Below are 20,475 nucleotides of genomic sequence, written 5' to 3' on the forward strand. Positions count from 1 at the left end.
AGAAGGAAAGAAGGAAGTGATGGAGAAGACCCCTCCAGGGGGTCTCCAGGGGTCACTCCTTCCAGGGTGCTAGGTCCGCTCACCTCTAACTTACTAACAAGAAAATGAGAAAATGAAGCCCAAGCAACCTTGGAACATCCTTTCCGCAACAGCGGCAGGGCAGACCCAAGGCCAAGGCCAAGCCCAAGTGGTTGCTGAGGCCCAAGCTCTGTCCTGGACAGCTTCCCCACCCAAATTCGGAGTCCAAAGTCCCAAGCGGTAGGTCTGGGCCTGGGCCACACTCCGTTCCCTCATCGATCAATGGATCAGAATGCCGAGCTCTGGACGTGGCTTGGAGGCTGCCGTCCAGGTGAAAGGCATTTGGTGACCCTCAGCACCTCAGGGATGTGAACAGGGCTGATAATAATTTCTCCATCCAAGAGAGTGGAAAGACTTCATGGGGGAGGCGGCTGGGAGCTGGGCTTTCAGGACAAGCAGGATCCAGAAAGGTGGAGAAGGGAAAAGGGACATTCCAGGCTGGCAGCAGGGGCCGGCTATGCAGAGGCTGGGAAGGGGAACCTGGGTGACTCAGCAAAGAGGAACAGACCAGCCTGGCTGCCCAGACAAAGCTGGAGCAACAGCAGGGTGGGGGTGGCTGATGGCCCATACCTCAGAGCTGGGAGCCCTGCGGGGACCTCTCTCCTAGGGTCCCCAACCCTTCACCGGGGTCCCAGGCATACACTGTTTCCTGTATACGGGTTTACCCTCCAACCAATGAAGGGCCCCCATCTGGACAAGGTGATACCTTGGAGGCCCATTTAATTTATTTTTTAAGGTGACACCTTGGAGGCCCGTTTCATGTTTTTTTTTCATTAAGAGATAAGGTCTCGCCCCGTCACCCAGGCTAAAGTGCAGTGGTGCGATCAAAGCTCACTGCAGCCTCAAACTCCTGGGCTCAAGCAATTCGCTTACCTCAACCTCCCCAAGTACAGGCATGGCCCAGCTCATTTTTTAAACTTTTTGGAGAGATGGCGCCACGAGGTTGCCCAGGCTGGTCTCAAACTCCTCCCTCAAGCGATCCTCCCACCTCGACCTAGTAAAATGCTGGGATTACAGGTGCTCACCACCACACCCAGCCCAGCTCCAGTTTTTCACAGTTCCCTGGATCTCGTTTTTTTTTTTTTTAAGTGTTCATGTACTGGCCAAAACACAGTGGCCTTGCCCCTCACCTCCCCCCTGCCCAGGCCTCCAGCCCTGCCCCACCCACCTCCACAGCTGAAATCAGAGACAATACAAGTTCCTCCTGTGCACAGGTTCCATTTATTGTAGAAAATAATAATAATTACAGTGATGAATAGATCTTAAATTACAAAACAGAAACCATGAAGAAGGAAGAGGAAAAACCCCAGGACTCCTGAGGGTGAAGCCGTCCCCTCCTCCCTGCCACCCTCCCAGGCTGGTTAGTGTCCTTGGCAGGGGCAGAGGACTCAGAGGGGATCAGTCTCCAGTGGCCCAGGGCTGAAGTGGGTGAGGCAGAGTCCTGAGGCCACAGAGCTGGGCAGCCTGAGCGGCCTCTCTGGCCCCCTCCCCCACTGCTGCCCAAACCTGTTTACAAAGCCTTCACCCCTCCCCTCCAAACTCGTCCATCCACTCTGCACTCCTCAGGCAAGTGGGTGGGCAAGGCCTCAGCCATACTCCTGGGTGTGGGTTTCGGTGAGCAAGGCACAGTCCTAGAGGTGACATCAAGGCCTGCCCGGAACAGAGGAGATGCAGGCAGACAGAGTGGGGAAAATGTAAATGGGGACAGTGTCTAACACCGATGCAGGCAGAGCCCGAAGTCACGGTTGAGCCATCCTGGCCAGCAGAAGCCAGCTCCCCACTCCACCATCACACCCTGTCACTTCCGTCCCTCCACAATATCCAGAGGAGGGTGGACTCTGTTCTTGCTAGCAGGAGGCGGCCTTGGGAAGGTGTCTGAATGGGCCAGAGAGGCTGAAGGCTGCTGCCTTCCTGCCTGGCTCAATCTCTGCCCAGTCCCCAGTCCCCAGCAGCCAGTGGCCCGTGGCAGGGCCCTCCTGGGGTCACAGCCTGTGCTGAGCTCAGTCCAGGGAAGAGCAAAGCAGAGAGGGACAGAATGGAGCCGTGGCACCTTACACGTAGTTGCTGGCAGCAGCAGAGCGGGCGGCAGAATACTTGGCAGAGTAAGGCTTGTCTGTGCGGGGTGGGCAGTTGCAGCAAAGCAGCCCCCCGCCAAGCAGCAGCAGGCCGGAGGCGGCCCAGCCGACGTAGAGTGAGGCACCCATCTCCCGTTTCTGCCCCGAGGCCACCAGCGGGTTGTAGAAGTCTCGGATGATGTTGTGGGCCGTCCAGGACACGGGCACTATCACCAGCAAGCCGGCCAACAGGAACACCACGCCCGCCACGATCATGGTCTTGGCCTTGGCACTCTCATCCTCCAGGCAGTTGGTACACTTGCCCCCCACCACGGACAGCAGCACGCCCAGAGCGGCCACGATGATGCTGATGATGATGAGGGCGCGGGCCGCCTGCAGGTCCTGCGGCAGCGCCAGCAGCGAGTCGTACACCTTGCACTGCATCTGGCCGGTGCTCTGCACCACGCAGTTCATCCACAGGCCCTCCCAGATGGTCTGCGACGTGACGATGTTGCTGCCGATGAAGGCCGTCACGCGCCACATGGGCAGCGCGCAGCACAGCATGACGGCCAGCCAGCCCAGGACGGCCAGCGCGATGCCCGTCACCTGTAGCCCCATGGAGGCCATTGCTTAGAGTCCGCGGAGGTTGAGGACCTGGAAGGCTGAGGGGATCCGGCTGTGGAGGCCGTAGGATTCCAAGCGTTGGGGACGGACTTAACGTTCGCAGAGAGCTCCTTTGCACCGTGAGTCAGGAGATAAAGCCAGTCCTGATGCGCAAGCCAGCGAGTGTGAGCAGACCAGTTCCTTCCAGCCGACAGCTGCCAGGGCACTCTCTCGCTAGGGACAGGTTGAGCAGTTATATGGCTCTGGCAGAGGGGCGGGGGCAGAGGGAGGAGTTTTCGTCACTGGGACCTCCTCCTGACCAGTTTCTCTGGATTCCTGAGCCCAGGCCAACAAAGGCACTTTTGAGGCCCCTGTCCCTGGTCCCTGAGTCACTATCCAGTCTCAGAAGAAACTACCCTCTCCCCTTCCTCAAAGCCCATGCTGAGGTCACCCGGGAGACAGACACTGAATCACAGCCCAGGGACAGCTGGATATTCACAGGGCAAGGCCAGGGGGCAGCCAGACCCAGCCAGGTTTGGGAGCCTGAAGACCAGGGTCCCCACAGGCCAGGGCCCCCTCATTCTAGGTTTAGGTGGGAGGACAGGGTGGAGACCCTCAGGGAGAGAGTTTGAGGATGCAGTCTCGGAAACATCCACGAGAAACCGCACCTTGATTACTGTCCTTTCTTGTCCTTATCAGTTTCATCACTGGCAGTTTCACTGCTGTTGTGACTATGATCATTCATGCACCTGGCCTCACCAGCAGCCTCTGCGGCACTGGCCGGATAAAGTTACGTGTAGGGGAGTGAGGAGCCGGGAAGCCGGGACTCCTGGGTACATCACCCACTCTCACCCATCTCTATCGCCTGGCTTCTCCGTTTGGCTAGAAGAGGGGCCTTGGACATGATGACCTTTAGCCAAAAAGAGACAGAAGCCTGCCCCTCTCTACCTCCACAGAAGTTTAGTCTGGTGGGCTCTGTCCCTGCCAGAGGCCACCCTGCTTGCCCAGAACTGGGTGGGGCTGGTCACCAACGACGACAAACATTAACTAGATCCTGGAGACATCATCACCCCAGTAAATGGATGTTTACTCTGTGGAGACATACAAAGCCTTCCTAATAAAGCCAGGGTGGATGCAAAGTCCCATGAGATTTCAAAGGGAAGGGGAACTCTTCGGGGGTGGGGAGGTGTGGTGCTGGGGGAGCTTGACTACAAAGGGGTGCTGTGGGGCACAACTCCAGGGGGCACTGGATTCTTGGATTATGCCACAGAAGGCATCATGAACGGGTCCCCCAGAAAAGTTTTGCAAGGCAACGGGACTGGCTGAAGGAGGACATTCTGGTAGACGGTGGGCCAGGCTGAACAAATGCAGCTCATTCTGGGAATACAGCCCTTAGGAGAGATGTGCAAGGCAGCGAGACTGGTGAAGGAGGACATTCGGGCAGAGAGAACAAGGGCAGAGGTGGCAAGGTGGGGAAAGGCAGCTTGTTCTGGGAACAGCCAGGAATCCAGTTAGACCAGAGACTGGGCTGGGGAGGGAGGTTCCAGAGTAAAAGGGTCAGAAATTTCTGCCCGGAATGTCACCGAGCCCTGGGATATAGAGGGAGGGAGGAGGGTCTAGGATCAGGAAGATCTTGGTTCAGGGCAGATGACTGAGGGGACCTCTGGGAAGGGGTCATCGTGGGGGTGATCAAGAGTGTCTAGGGCTCATCCCAGCAGCACCGAGGGAGCCCCTCCTCACCCGCCGTGTGGTCATTTTGCATCTCTCATCCCAACCCTGCTGGGAACTCCAGTGTGTCCCTGAGCCGCCACAATTGTCCAGCACTGGTGGCTGTGTGCCCAGTTCGGACCCAGAAGGATGCATAGTCCTTGAGCTTCCTGAGGGAAAGTCATCAAGGGTGCCATGGTTTGGGTTGAAGCAATCAGTGAGTACCCATGGAAGGTATTTGAGATGGATCTGTTGACCGGCTAATGAAGCACCGGACAGGCTGGAACAATCTAGCATGATCCACCCATGTTACAGACGGGAAGTTGAGGCCTGGTATTGTGGTTAACTCTATACACATCTATCTCCCCTGCTAGCCTGGGGCTCCTAGAAGACCGGAACAATGCCTTCCGCAACCTCAGTGCCCAGCACCGGGCTTGATACATCACAGATGCTCAAGAAATGTTAGAAGTGGTTGCTGCGACTCATGCCTATAATGCCAGCACTTTGGGAGGCCAAGATGGGAGGATCGCTTGAGGCCAAGAGTTTGAGGCCGCAGTGAGCTATAATCACACCATTGCACTCCAGCCTTGGGCAACAGAGCAAGACCCTGTCTCAAAAAAAAAAACAAAAACAAAAAGAAATGTTTGGGCAGGGTGCGGTGGCTCATGCCTGTAATCCCAGTACCTTGGGAGGCCAAGATGGGCGGAACATGAGGTCAGGAGTTCGAGACCAGCCCGGCCAACATGGTGAAACCCCATCTCTACTAAAAATACAAAAATTAGCTGGGTGTGGTGGTGCACACCTGTAATCACAGCTACTCAGGAGATTGAGGCAGGAGAATCGCTTTAACCTGGGAGGTGGAGGTTGTGGTGAGCCGAGATCACGCCATTGCATTCCAGCCTGGGTGATAGAGCGAGACTCCGTCTAAAAAGAAAAGAAAAAAAAAAGAATGTTTGATGATGGAAAGAATGAAGCATTCTCCAGTTTCAAACCACACTCCCACACCTTGACCCCCATCATAAGCACACTCACCAAAACAAACAGGGATGGTTTCTGCCCGGACCACGCCTCCGTGGGGCTTTCTTTACAAGGCTCTCTCCGCACACAGAGCCTATGGGCTAAATAACACCAGAGATAAGTAACCATCATGACTGATGATAAGTGCTTTCCTGGCGATGACCTCATCACAGCCTCCAGCCAGTCAGCAGGGCAGGGACTTTTATTGCCTTGGCTCAAAGGAGTAAACTGAAGCCCAGAAAAGGCCAGGGGCTTGCCTAGGATGGGTGGGCACTCCAGCATGGGTGCCTCCTTCCCCAGGTGCCTCTTACCTGTGGTTCCAGCCAGGTAGCCTTTAGCAAGCTTTCTGAGTAGACACATGACTTGGCCAGATGGCCAGAACCTGCCCCCCGCCTCCCCCCCACCTCCTGCCCCGCCCCGCCACTTCCTGCCCTTGCTTTCCTGGGACACAGCCAACTGGCAGTTGGAGAAGCAGGCATGGGGGAGGGGGGAATGCAAGTCCTACAACAGTCCACCTGTGGCCCTACAGAAGTGACTTAAGAAGCTGTCCTTTCCTGCCAGGCACAGCCACACATATCGGGAGCAGAGAGCAGGGAGGGGTTGGAGGTTGAGGGGAGGGCAGGTGCAGGAGGGCCTCCAGGTATAGAGCAGACACAAGGCAGGGGAAGAAGCACGGACCTCACACAGGGCTAGAGGACCCAGGTGTGAAGGAGAGGCCAGAAGGATGCCCTTGGGGATCAGCCAGTAGCTCAGCACAAGTGGAGCTAGAGAGAGATTTGTTGATGCTTTGTTGATGCCAAGAGACCGTTGGCTCAGTCCCACCCACCTGCTGCAGGAAAAACACCAGCAAAGGCAAGAGGTGCTTCTCTCCTCCCCGCTCTGGCTCCCACAGCCCTAAGGCAGAGGAAAACAAGGAAATGTACCTCCAGGCCTGCATCTGGCCCTCTTCCCAAAGCCCAGAGATCTTTTACAGGAACACCTTATAAAACATCTGTTGTTATCACCTTGGTTTTGGGGTCAGAGAGTGCAGGGTTGCCACTCATTTATTTTCTTTTTCTTTTTTGTAACTTGCACTGTGTGATTTTGTGCTGACAGAATTGGATCACATATGCTGGTTTCTAACTTTTGTTGTTGTTGTTTTGGTTTTGAGACCACGCGATCTCTGCTCACTGCAGTCTCCATTTCTTGGGTTCAAGCAATTCTCATGCCTCAGCCTCCCGAGTAGCTGGGACTACAGGTGCACACCACCACGCCCAGCTGATTTTTGTAGTTTTAGTACAGACAGGGTTTCAGCATGTTGGCCAGGCTGGTCTCGAACTTCCAGCCTCAGGTGATCTGCCCACCTCGGCCTCCCAAAGTGCTGGGATTGCAGGCGTGAGCCACCGCGCCCGGCCACACGTGCTGGTTTTTATCAAGGATAAAAACCACCAGGCCGGGCGCGGTGGCTCACGCCTGTAATCCCAGCACTTTGGGAGGCCGAGACGGGCGGATCACGAGGTCAGGAGATCGAGACCATCCTGGCTAACACGGTGAAACCCCGTCTCTACTAAAAATACAAAAACTAGCCGGGCGAGGTGGTGGGCGCCTGTAGTCCCAGCTACTCGGGAGGCTGAGGCAGGAGAATGGCGTAAACCCGGGAGGCGGAGCTTGCAGTGAGCTGAGATCTGGCCACTGCACTCCAGTCCGGGCGACAGAGCGAGACTCCGCCTCAAAAAAAAAAAAAAAAAAAAAAAAAAACCACCAGATCAGCTCACCCATCTCTGCCCACCCCCATAAACCATCTTTCCAACCCAGGGACCATCTCTGAGCCACAGCTTCCTCCTTTGTAAAAATGAGGATGTTGCACCCCTTCCAGTATCAAAAACAAAAACAGTGAAATGAGATGGGGATGTGAAAATGCTTCGCGAGCCAAAAAGGACAAAAGCTGGGAAGCCGTGCATCCATGAGCCATCCTACCAGCACTGTGACCCTGAAGAAGCCAATTCCATCTCTGAACCCCAACTTCCTCCTTTGTAGAGAACACTGGGGCCCACTCCCCAATCTGAGACACACGTGAAATGTCGGAAGGATGTAAAAATGCTTCGTGAGCCGAAAAGTGTAATACCAAGAGGAGGGGAGCAAAGTCCTGGACGCAAAGCAGCTGCTGCTCAGTTCGGATCCTGATCATATCAGGTGGGAGCTGGGACTTTTCAGACCCCTGTCCCCAGAGTTCCAGGGGCTTGGCCAAGTCCCCAGTTTTTTTGTTGTTGTTGTTGTTTTTGTTTTTTTTGAGAAGGAATGTCGCTCTGTCACCCAGGCTATAGTGCAGTGGTACAATCTCGGTTCACTGCAACCTCTGCCTCCCAGGTTCAAGCGATTCTCCTGCCTCAGCCTCCCAAGTAGCTGGGACTATAGGTGTCCGCCACCGCACCCGGATAATTTTTGTATTTTTAGTAGAGACGGGGTTTCGCCATGTTGGCCAGGCTGGTCTCGAACTTCTGACCTGAAGTGATCCACCTGTCTCAACCTCCCAAAGTGCTGGGATTACAGGCATGAGCCCCAAGTCCCCAGTTGTAACACACACACATGCAGCTTGCCCTGAGCTCAGCTCCCTGGGAGTCCTTAGCAAAGGGGCAAAAACAAAGTCTCCCTTCTAACCCCAAGCTCCTGCTGGCTTCTGAGCCCTAGGGCCGGTAATGGATGACTGTCCTGCAGCCAAAAAGATCTCAGTGAGCTGAGCAGTCTAGCTCCCAGAGCCTGTACTCCATGCCTTCTGGGAACAGGAAGACTAAAGCCAGGGAAGCCAGTGTATATTAAATTGATTCCTAGGGCGGAAACAGTAGCTCGCGCCTGTAATCTCAGCACTTTGGGAGGCTGAGGCGGAAGGAACTCTTGAGCCAAGAGTTCTAGACTAGCCTGGCCAACATGATGAAACCCTGTCTATACTAAAAATTAGCCGGGCGTGGTGGCGTGTGCCTATGGTCCCAGCTGCTCAGGAGATGGAGGTGGGAGAATTGCTTGAAACCTGGAGACAGGGGTTGCAGTGAGCTGAGATCGCGCCACTGCACTCCAGCCTGAGCAACAGACCAAGATCCTGTCTCTTAAAAAATAAAAAACAGTAGGTTTGGCGTGGTGGCTCACGTCTGTAATCCCAGCACTTTGGGAGGCCGAGGTGGGCATATCACAAGGTCAGGAGATCGAGACCACCCTGGCTAACACGGTGAAACCCCGTCTCTACTAAAAATACAAAAAATTTGCCAGGCGTGGTGGCGGGCGCCTGTAGTCCCAGCTACTCGGGAGGCTGAGGCAGGAGAATGGCGTGAACCCGGGAGGCGGAGCTTCCATTGAGCTGAGATTGCACCACTGCACTCCAGTCTGCGCAGCAGAGAAAGACTCCGTCTCAACAAAATAGTAATAAAAAAAAGTAAAGGATGGATTTTTTTTTTTTCTTTAGGCAACAAGATCCTATTTCTTTCTGAAGTCCTTGAGCTCAGATTGGAGTCTTGGCACCAGGCTGAAAGGGAGAGTCCCTGGCCCTCAGCCTGACTGCCCACACCAGCGGACCGTCCACCCCCTCGGCCTGGTGCTAGGTGATGGCAGGCGTGGCTGATCAGTCTGGCCAGACTGGCTGAGCGGGTGCTGCTCCCAGGTTGGGCACCACGTGGGCCGTGGGTGGGGGCGGTGGCCACGTCTGGGGGTTCTTCTAAGGAAGAGAAGAAAGACCATACTGATGCCTCCTGGCTGGAGTCCCAGGGTCGGGCACTTCTGGTGGCAGAGATGGGAAGAGGGGCTGAGCAAAGGGAGGGGACTCGGTGAGAGAGCTTAGTTAGAGAGACTCGGAGGAGATGACTGTGTGAAGGGGAGGAGGCTTACACAGGGAACAGGACTGAGAGGACCGTTGTTAAATTACTGTCCTCCAAATCGGTGCATCGATTTCAGTTTATGTCCGTCGGTTTCAAAACATCTGGCCAGGCATGGTGGCTCATGCCTGTAATCCCAGAATTTTGGGAGGCTGAGGCAGGAGGATTGTTTGAGGCCAGGAATTCAAGACCTACCTGGGCAACATAGTGAGACCCTTTTTCTATTAAAAAAAATTTTTTTTTTAATTAGCCAGGCATGGTCACATACACCTGTAAATCCCAGCTATTCGGGAGGCTGAGGCAGGAAGATCACTTAAACCCAGGAATTGGAGGCTACAGTGAGCCATGATCACGCCACTGCACTCCAACCTGGGTGACAGAGCAAGACCTCATCTCTAATAAATAAATAATTAGCAAGCCCCATATTTACCATGACCTTCGGCATTCCCACCGTCCTACCCAGCTGTCCAGCCCCTCACAGGCCACTCCCCCACTTCACAGAGAGGTCCTTCCAGGTCCTAGGCATAAACCCTCCCTCCCACCCTCCTCCACCCCTCCCTCTGGCTCCCCCCACCTCACTTCAGGGCAGTCCTGTCTCTACTGGACTTTACTCCAATTTCCCAGAGGCGGGGGAGGGAGAGGACCTAAGGGCTGTGGAATTCCTGAAGACCCTCTAATCTGATGGAGGAGTCAGTCCTCCCCAACCCCACCCCTCCCTCTCCCCATCCAGGGCAGCCTCCTCTTGCTCTGGCCTCTCAGGGAGCAAGCCAGCCAGTAAACCATATTTTGAGCGTCTGCTTCAGGGACAGGCACTATGCTAAGTGCCTTCGAATAACATTGAATAACAGGAAATCATTTTATCTCACTGCAAAACAGTATAGGGGCATCATTGTCGTTCTCTTGTTTTCGTTTTTAAGACATGAAGCCTTGCTCTGTCACCCAGGCTGGAGTGCAGTGGCACAGTCATAGCTCACTGAAGCCTCGAACTCCTGAGCTCAAGCAAACCTCCACCTTCAGCCTCTGGTCTAGCTGGGACTACGGGTGTGCACCCCCACACCCAGCTAACTTTTTGTTTTTCTGTAGAGACAGGGTCTCCTGATGATGCCCAGGCTGGCCTTGAACTCCTGGCCTCAAGTGATCCTCATGCCTCAGCCTCTCAAAGTGCTGGGATTCCAGGTGTGAGCCACCATGCCGAGCCCATTCCCATTTTACAGATGAGAAAACTAAGGCTCTGGGAGCTGATGTGACATTCCAGGGCCCCCAGAATAATGGCAAAACCGGTATTCACACCCTGCCCGATGTCTGATTCTGGGGCTTATCCTCTACCTCTCCTCTTCTATTGCCCAGGGCTGGCATGGAGTTCATCAGGGTGTAATCAGCCCAGCCTGTATTGAAATAAACAACTCCCACGCAGGGAAAACCAGCTCTGTGTGAGCACTGGAGAGGGAAAAATCAACTCCACCTGGGGCACACCAGGCAGGCTTCCTGGAGGAGGTGGCAGGTGGAGAGGAAACCTGAAGGGTCAGTAAAAGCTTAGAGACCTATGAAGAGGAGAGAGTTCTCCCAAAAGGAGAGTAGCAGGGACAAAAACAGGAGTGTGTGTGGGGAGGGAGTATCTGTGGAAAACTGAACTTGAGGAGTCGGAAGCCGGGCAGGTGAGGGAGTAGGGCTGGGAAATAAGTTGGGAGCATCAGTGTGGGCCTTAAGGGCGCAACCCAGGAGCTTGGGTCAGTTGGAGGGAGAGTCAGGAGGGCGGTCTTGCTTTGGGCTGGGTGATGGAGGACAGAGGAGGCGGGGCTTCACTGAGAGGGTGCCTCTGTCTCAGGACCAGCCAGGACTCCCAGAGAAGCGCCCCCTGGTCCCAGGCCAGGACAGGCCTTGTCACCAGTCAGCAGAGCAAGGAGCTGGGATCATCCCATCCTGCTCCGTCTTGGAAGATCAGAGGATGCCAGAACACAGAACCCAGAAGCCGGGCACACCCCTGATGATGACCGTTTACAGAGAAGCTGTCTGCTTCTGTGACACACCAACAGGCTGAGCGAAACCCGCACGCCGACCAGGAGAATCCTAGGTTGGCAGCCCATGAGTCAGCAGTGACAGAGCCAGGGACAAAACCCAGGAGTCCGGGATCATCAGCACCATCTCGCCCCATTTCCAGGTGACTCAGAGATCATATTATCCCTCCCGGCACAGAGGCCCCAGGCCTGGCCTGTCTCCTGCCCTGTGTCCCCTGCTCCATCTCTCCCACATCTCCTCCCAGCGTGGATGGGCAGACACCAGCCACTCCCTCTCCTGTCACACACAGATACTAATCTCTTGCCTTCTCAGGGCCCAAGAAGTCCAGCTGCCAGATCTTTGCCCTATCGCCAGGTGCACTTACTGACCCAGCCCTGCTGGAGTCCTCATTCCCTGCCAGCTCCCATGTCTGGATCATCTCAGGCCCCTGGAAGGGCACATCCTTGTCTGAACTGTCCCCTCCCCTGGGGATTAGGAGGCAGGGTGGGGCCAGGAGCAGCCACACTGGTGATTAGGTTTGAGCTTTGTAATTTTTCAATTTTTTTTTTTTTTTTTTTTTTTTTGAGACAGAGTCTTACTCTGTCACCCAGCCTGGAGTGCAATGGTGTAGTCTCGGATCACTGCAAGCTCCGCCTCCCAGGTTCAAGCGATCCTCTTGCCTCAGCCTCCCGAGTAGCTACAGGCGTGCACCACGCCCAGCTAACTTTTGTATTTTTAGTACAGACGGGGTTTCACCATGTTGGCCAGGCTGGTCTCGAACTCCTGACTTCAACTGATCCACCCGCCTCGGCTTCCCAAAGTGCTGGGATTACAGGTGTGAGCCACCGTGCTCAACTCAATGCTCTTTTTATATCAGGGCATAAGCATCGTGGCTTGAGCTTTTGAAGTGTGCCTCAGTGCTCACCCACAGCACTCCACTCCCACTTCTTTTCCTTTCTCCCTCCCTCCCTTCATGCTTTCTTGCTTCTTGCCAACTGAGCAGGGGCAGTGTGGATGCCCAGGGGCCTGCTAGCTGCCACCCAGTTGGTGTCACTACCTCCCAGCATCAGTCTCCATCCCCATGTCCCCATACAGGCTGGCTCTCCTCACCCACAGCCGTGCAACAAGCATCCATGTTTATTTGCTTTCAGGCAACTTTATTCCCATTCTTTGCCATCTCAGCAGGCTGGCAGAGAACTCACAGTCAGTCCCTCCTGTAGCTCCTGCTCTGACCTAGATATATGCGGTCCCAGGACATCGGGAATGGAAGGCCCTCACTTGTCCCATCAGCCATCGCCAAGCTTTGGCTGCCATGGAAACCTCCAGGCTTCAGTCTGTGTGGTCTCTTCAGGGCCTGGGTCTAAGTGGCCTTGCAGCCACACTGAGGAATCAGAAATCACTGGTGGGACCGGACGAGGTGGCTCACGCCTGTAATCCCAACACTTTGGGAGGTCCAGGTGAGAGGATCACTTGAGGTCAGGAGTTCCAGACCACCCTGGGCAACATGGCAAGACCCTGTCTCTACAAAAATTAAAAAATTATTTTAAAGATTTTAGGCCGGGCATGGTGCCACACACCTGTAATCTCAGCACGTTGGGAGGCCCAGGTGGGTGGGTCACTTGAGGTCAGGAGTTCGAGACCAGCCTGACCAACATGGCGAAACCCCGTCTCTACTAAAAGTACAAAAATTAGCTGGGCATAGTTGTGCACGCCTGTAATCCCAGCTACTTGGGAGGCTGAAGCAGGAGAAATGCTTGAACCCAGGAGGCAGGGGTTGCAGTGAGCCAAGATCAGGCCACTGCATTCCAGCCTGGGCGACAAGAGCAAAACTCTGTCTGAAAAAAAAAAAAGTTTTTTTTAGTTTTAAAAAAAATGTTTAACTCCAAAAAATGTAGGCAGATACTTCTGCCCTCTTGGAGGGGAGAATAACGTATGGGCTGTGCACAGTGACTTAGTTCCAAGGGTACAGTACAGGAAGGGTAACCTTACAGTGGAGAAAGCCGGCAATCACTGCCCCAGCCAGGAGATCAAAGTCAACATCAGTAGTTATTTGTCAGGTTGATAATCTACACTAGTGATAGAATGTAAAGCAAATGGCACTTTACCTGAGATCTTTCTCCTGCAAACCCATAATCCTAATCTAATCATGAGAAAAACATCAGACAAATCCCCAGACAGGAGCATCTGTGATATAGCTGACCAGCACTCCTAAAACCTGAAGATTGTCCTAACAAGGAAAGTCTGAGACACTGTGGCAGCCAAGAGGAGCGTCATTACGTGATGACTAAATGTCACCTGGTGTCCTGGGTGGGATCCTAAAACAGAAACAGGACATTGGGGAAGGGCCATGGAAATCAATATATGTAAACAAATGCAAATATGTGTAAATAAATGCAAATATGTGTAAACAAATGCAAATATGTGTAAATAAATGTAAATGGTGTGTAAACAAATGCAAATATGTGTAAATAAATGTAAATGGTGTGTAAACAAATGCAAATATGTGTAAATAAATGTAAATGGTGTGTAAACAAATGTAAACTGTATGTAAACAAATGTGATATGGGATCCCAGATGAGATGCTGGAACAGAAAAAGGCCATTAGATAAAAACTGTGTGGCTGGGCAAAGTGGCTCACGCCTGTAATCCCAACACTTTGGGAGGCCGAGGCGGGTGGATCACCTGAGGTCAGGAGTTCGAGACCAGCCTGGGCAATATGGTGAAACCCCGTCTCTACTAAAAATATAAACATTAGCTGGACGTGGTGGCAGGCGCCTGTAGTCCCAGCTACTCAAGAGGCTGAGGCAGGAGAATCTTTTAAAGACGGGAGGCGGAGGTTGCAGTGAGCTAAGATCACACCACTGCACTCTAGTCTGGGCCACCGAGCCAGACTCTGTCTAGAAAAAAAAAACCTGTGGAAATCCATATAAAGCATACACTTCAGTTAATAACATTGTATCAATATTGATATCAACATTGGTTCATTAACTGAAACAAATAGGCAGTATTAATGTAAGATTTTAATAGTAGGAGAAAGTGTGGGGATATACAGAACTCTGTACGATCTTCTCAATCTTTCTATAAATCTGAAACTGTTCTTAAAAATAAAGCTTGTAGGCCGGGCCCAGTGGCTCATGCCTCTAATCCCAGCACTTTGGGAGGCAGAGGCAGGAGGGTCACCTGAGGTCAGGAGTTCGAGACCAGCCTGGCCAACATGATGAAAACCAGTCTCTACTTAAAATACAAAAAAAGTTAGCTGGACATGGTGGCAGGCATCTGTAATCCCAGCTACTCAGGAGGTTGGGGCAGGAGAATTGCTTGAAACTGAGAGGTAGAGGTTGCAGTGGACCAAGATCGTGCCACCGCACTCCAGCCTGGGCGACAGTGAGACCCAGTCTCAAAATAATACATGAATAAAAATTTAAAAAATAAAAATAAAAAAATAGCCGGGTGCGGTGGCTCAAGCCTGTAATCCCAGCACTTTGGGAGGCCGAGACGGGAGGATCACGAGGTCAGGAGATCGAGACCATCCTGGCTAATACGGTGAAACCCCGTCTCTACTAAAAAATACAAAAAAACTAGCCGGGCGAGGTGGCGGGCGCCTGTAGTCCCAGCTACTTGGGAGGCTGAGGCAGGAGAATGGCGTGAACCCGGGAGGCGGAGCTTGCAGTGAGCTGAGATCCGGCCACTGCACTCCAGCCTGGGTGACAGAGTGAGACTCCGTCTCAAAAAAAAATAAAAAATAAAAAATAAAAAATAAAAAAAATAAAAATAAATAAAAAAATAAGGGCTGGAAGAAAGAAAGAACACGCCAGGAACAGTGGCTCGAGTCTAATCTCCCAGCACTTTGGGAGGCTGAGGCAGGAGGATCTTCTGAGGTCAAGAGTTTCAGACCAGCCTGGCCAACGTGGTGAAACCCCGTCTCTACTAAAAATACAAAAATTAGCCAGGCGTGGTGGCCCTCAACATAGTTGCAACTACTCAGGAGGCTGAAGCACAAGAATCACTTGAACCTGTGGGGGTGAAGGTTGCAGTGAGCCAAGATCATGCCACTGCACTCCAGCCTGGGCAACACAGCAAGAGTCCATCTCAAAAACAGAAGAAAGGAAGAAACAAAGGAGTGTGGAAGGGATGAAGGAAGGAGAAAGAGAAGGAAGGAAAAAGGGAGGGAGGGAGGGAGGAGGGAGAAAGCAAGGGAGGGAGACAGAAAGGAAAGAAGGAAGGAAGGGAAGGAGGGAGGGAGGAAATCAAAGGAAGAAAGGAGGGAAACTGAGCCCGAGTCTCACCTCCTCCAGGGAGCCTTCCTGGCTTCTGCTTGGGCCGTGAAGGGGCATTGAAGGAGCCAGCAGGCAGGACTCAGTACTCAACATTGCTCAAGTTCCAGAACCTCTGGTGGAGAATGTCCTGTTCATAGAAGACGCATGCTGAAGTTCTGAGTAGTCAATTGTCATGATATATTCATCTAGCTTTCAAATGGTTCAGGAAAAAGCAAAGTGCGTGTATATAGGGAGAGAAAAGACAGACAGCAACCATAGCAATGTTAGCATTTGGCGAACCGGAGTAGAGTGCATCTGAAAGTTCATCGGGCTATTTCTGCAACTTTTCTGTAGATTTTTTTTGTTTTTTATTTTTTTGAGATGGAGTCTCACTCTGTTGCCCAGACTGGAGCACAGTGGCATGATTTCGGCTCACTACAACTTCTGCCTCCCAGGTTCAAGCGATTCTCCTGCCTCAGCCTCCTGAGTAGCTAGGATTACAGGTGTGCACCACCACGCCCAGCTAATTTTTGTATTTTTAGTAGAGACGGGGTTTCACCATGTTGGCCAGGCTGCTCTTGAACAATTGGCCTCAAGTGATCTGCCCTCTTCAGCCTCCCAAAGTGCTGGGATTACAGGCTCAAGCCACTGCACTCAGACTTCTGTAGCTTTTCAGTTTTTCTTTTCTTTCTTTCTTTCTTTTTTTTTTTTTTTTTTTTTTTTTTTTGATACAGGGTCTCACTGTGTTGCCCAGGCTGGAGTGCAGTAGCACCAACTTGCCTCACTGCAGTCTCAACCTCCCCGGGCCCAGGTGGCCCTCCCACCTCAGGCTCCTAACTGAGACTACAGGCACATACCACCACACCCAGCTAATTTCTGTATTATTTGTAGAGATGAGGTTTTGCCGGCCGGGCGCTGTGGCTCAAGCCTGTAATCCCAGCACTTTGGGAGGCCGAGACAGGCGGATCACGAGGTCAGGAGATCGAGACCACCCTGGCTAACACAGTGAAACCCTGTCTCTACTAAAAAATGCAAAAAAACTAGCCGGGCGAGGTGGGGGGGGCGCCTGTAGTCCCAGCTACTCAGGAGGCTGAGGCAGGAGAATGGCATGAACCCGGGAGGCGGAGCTTGCAGTGAGCTGAGATCGGCCACTGCAGTCCAGCCTGGGCCACAGAGCAAGACTGCGTCTCAAAAAAAAAAAAAGAAAAAAGAGATGAGGTTTTGCCATGTTGGCCAGGCTGGTCTTGAACTCTTGGGCTCAAGCAATCCACCCACCTTGGCCTCCCAATGTGCTAGGATTACAGGTGTGAGCCACCGCGCCCAGCCAGCCTGGTTTTAAGTTTGCAAAATAAAAACTGGAGAGAAAACTTAAGAAGGGGCGAGTCAGGTGAGTGGGTGGGAGGAACTCACCTTCCAGGTGGAAAACTACCTGTGCAAAGGCCCAGAGGCATGGGAGAGCCGGGGTAGGACCTTGGGCTGGGAGGTGTGGCTGAAAGAAGGTGAGGGAGGGCAACTGGAGGTGGAGGGGCTGGTGCTATGGTTTATGGTTTCCATGTTTGTCCACTTGAAATCTCACGTTGAATTTTTTTTTTTTTTCCTGAGATGGAGTTTTGCTCTTGTTGCTCAGGCTGGAGTGCAGTGGTACAATCTCGACTCACTGCAACCTCTGCCTCCCGGGTTCAAGCGATTCTCCTGACCCAGCCTCCTGAGTAGCTGGGATTAAAGGCATGCGCCACCACACCTGGCTAATTTTTGTATTTTTAGTAGAGACGGGGTTTCACCATGTTGGTCAGGCTGGTCTTGAACTCTTGACCTCAGGTAATCCACCTGCCTCGTCCTCCCAAAGTGCTGGGATTACAGATTTGAGTCACCTCGCCCGGCCCAGTGTTGAAAATGGATCCCCAGTGTTGGAGTTGTATCTGGTGGGAGGTGTTTGGCTTCTGGGGACAGATCCCTCATGAACGGCTTGGTGCCATTCTTGCAGAAGGGAGCAAGTTCTCACTCTTAGTTCCTGCAAGAACTGGTTGTTGAAAAGAGCCTGACGGCCGGGCGCAGTGGCTCACGCCTGTAATCCCAGCACTTCGGGAGGCCAAGGCGGGTGGATCACGAGGTCAGGAGATTAAGACCATGCTGGCTAACACAGTGAAACCCCATCTCTACTGAAAAAAATACAAAAAATTAGCCGGGCGTGGTGGTGGGCGCCTGTAGTCCCAGTTACTCAGGAGGCTGAGGCAGGAGAATGGTGTGAATCTAGGAGGCGGAGCTTGCAGTGAGCCGAGATCGCAATACTGCACTCCAGCCTGGGCCACAGAGTGAGACTCCATCTCAAATAAAAGAAAAAAAAGGGAAAGAAAAGAGCCTGACACCTCCTTTCCCCCACTCCCCACCAACTCTCTCTACTTTCTTCTGTCATCATGTGATCTACAAACACCTTTGGAAACTTCCTGAGGTTCTCACCATAAACAGGTGCTGGCTGGGTGAGGTGGCTCATGCCTGTGAATCCAAAGCTTTGGGAGCCCAAGGCTAGGGAGGATTACTTGAGCCCAGAAGTTCAAGACCATCCAGAGCAACACTATGAGATTCCATCTCAAAAAAGGACGTTTTCTTACTGGTGCACACCTATAGTCCCAGTTACTTGGAAGGCTGAGGTGGGAGGATCACTCGAGCCAAGGAGTTGGAGGCAGCAGTGAGCTAGGATCTCACCACTACACTCCCACTGGGCAGCAGAGTGAGACCTTGTCTCTTATAAAGAGGCAGATTTCGAGACCAGCCTGGACAACATAGAGAAACCCTGTCTCTACCAAAAATACAAAAATTAGCTGGGCGTGGTGGTGCACACCTGTATTCCCAGCTACTCAGGAGGCTGAGGCAGGAGAATCGCTTGAACCCAAGAGGTGGAGGTTGCAGTGAGCCCAGATTGCACCACTGCACTCCAGCTGGGGGGATAGAATGAGACTCCGTTTCTTAAAAAAAGAAGAAGCAGGTACTGGCACCATGCTTCCTGTACAGCCTGCAGAGCCATGAGCCAAATAAACCTCTTTCCTTATAAATTTATCCAGCCTTGGGGGAAGTGGGGGAGAGATAGCATTAGTAGAAATACCTAACGTACATGACAAGTTAATGGGTGCAGCACACCAACATGGCACATGTATACATATGTAATAAACCTGCACGTTGTGCACATGTGCCCTAGAACTTAAAGTATATTAAAAAAAAATTATCCAGCCTCAAATATTCCTTTATAGCAGCACGAAAGGCACTAAGACATCCAGACAGGCCAGAATCAGAATCTTCAGGGTGAGATGCTGAGAAGAGCTTTGGTGCAGGTGTGCCAGCCCAGGGACAGTGCAGGGACAGCAAGGGGACAGAGGCAGCAGACAATCAGCTCAAGGCAGGATGGAAGCTCCTTGAACCTGGCTTCCTCATCCAGTCCATCCTTGCCCAGGCCCCAGAGCCACCCAAGGGCTGAGTCATACTAGCAGACACACACACAAGGCTCTCCCTGTCCCCGTGTCCTCAGCCCCGTGACCACCAAAGCCACAATTCCCTGCTCTCTCTCTAACATCTGACCAGCACCCTGTACATCTGGCTTCCCTGCTTTTGGGGATGTGGCATCCCTGTCCCATCTAACATCGTCTTGGATGAATCTGGTCCAAATGACCCTCCCAATTCTTTCCCTTCTCTGTGTTCTGGATGGACTAGGGAGAGCTCAGACCTTTTCATCTTGGAGGACAAGGCCAGTAACATTTATTTATATATATATATATATATATATATATATATATTTTTTTTTTTTTTTTTTTTTTTTTTTTTTGAGACGGAGTTTCGCTCTTGACGCCCGGGCTGGAGTGCAATGGCATGATCTCGGTTCACCACAACCTCCGCCTCCCAGGTTCAAGCAATTCTCCCTCCTCAGCCTCCCAAGTAGCTGGGACTACAGGAGGACACCACCACGCCCAGCCAATTTTGTATTTTTAGTAGAGACAGGGTTTCTCCATGTTGGTCAAGCTGGTCACAAACTCCCAACCTCAGGTGATCCATCCACCTCGGCCTCCCAAAATGCTGGGATTACAGGCGTGAGCTGCTACACAGCTACAGGCTCTTTTCTATTTTTTATCTTTTAGAGACAGGGTCTTACTCTGACACCCAGGCTGGAGTACAGTGGTGCAATCAGAGTTTACTGCAGCCCTAACCTCCTGGGGCTCAAGTGACGGTCCAGCCTTAGCTTCCTGAGTAGCTGGAACCACAGGTGCGTGCCACCATGCCCAGCTACATTTTTTTTTTTTTTTTGTACAGGCAGGGTCTTTCTATGTTTCCCAGGCTGGCCTCGAACTCCTGGCATCAAGTGATCCTTCCACCTTGGCCTCCCAAACTGCTGGGATTACAGACATAAGGCACTACACCCAGCTCTTGTTTGCAGTTTCTCCTTGTAGTGATGAAAATGTTCTAAAATTGACCATGATGATGGTTACACACCTCTGTGAATATCCTAAAAGCCGTTGAAATGTGCATTTTGAAAGGGGGAATTGTATGATATGTGACTTCTGTGTCAATAAAGTTGCTTCAAAAATAATAATTAGCACTTCTTGAATGCCTGTCCAATGCCAGGCTGGCCCCACACACAGCCACTATTAACCCTCAGGACACAGAAACTTGGTGGATTAAAGTGACTCACCCAGAGTCACACAGCTAGTGGAGTTAGGATTTGAACGCAGAACCATTGGTAAACAGTTATATCTCAATAAAGCTGCCTCAGCTATTCAGGAGGTTGAGGAGGGAGGATCACTCCAGCCCAGAAGTTTTTGGGGATTTTTGTTTTTGTTTTTGAGGCGGAGTCTCACTCTGTCACCCAGGCTGGGGTGCATTGGTACAATCTCAGTTCACTGCAACCTCCGCCTACCAGTTTCAAGCAATTCTCCTGCCTCA

The 20,475-nt window shown here is 52.3% G+C and overlaps 1 protein-coding gene across 3 annotated transcripts; it reads right to left on the bottom strand.

The window, feature by feature from the left end:
* Positions 1-1,276: 1,276 nt before the first annotated feature.
* LOC104681238 (claudin-4) lies at positions 1,277-6,220 on the bottom strand. Of its 3 annotated transcripts, XR_004058018.1 has the most exons (3): positions 5,771-5,851; positions 5,475-5,560; positions 5,328-5,366 (listed from the first exon to the last, which is right to left on the bottom strand). XR_004058018.1 is itself a non-coding variant. In XM_010387467.2 (2 exons), exon 2 carries the CDS (start codon positions 2,757-2,759, stop codon positions 2,130-2,132), a length of 630 nt encoding a protein of 209 aa, XP_010385769.1. In that variant the 5' UTR covers positions 2,760-5,366; positions 6,143-6,220; the 3' UTR covers positions 1,277-2,129. The 3 variants fall into 3 exon arrangements, 2 of the variants coding, with proteins under 2 accessions (XP_010385769.1, XP_010385770.1); XM_010387467.2 differs by lacking the exons at positions 5,475-5,560; positions 5,771-5,851 and adding an exon at positions 6,143-6,220 and having other exon boundaries at positions 1,277-5,366; XM_010387468.2 differs by lacking the exon at positions 5,475-5,560 and having other exon boundaries at positions 1,277-5,366; positions 5,771-5,794.
* Between the last annotated feature and the right edge of the window lie 14,255 nt (positions 6,221-20,475).

This window comes from Rhinopithecus roxellana, chromosome 6 (assembly GCF_007565055.1).
Source record: "Rhinopithecus roxellana isolate Shanxi Qingling chromosome 6, ASM756505v1, whole genome shotgun sequence".
Lineage (NCBI taxonomy): Eukaryota > Metazoa > Chordata > Mammalia > Primates > Cercopithecidae > Rhinopithecus > Rhinopithecus roxellana.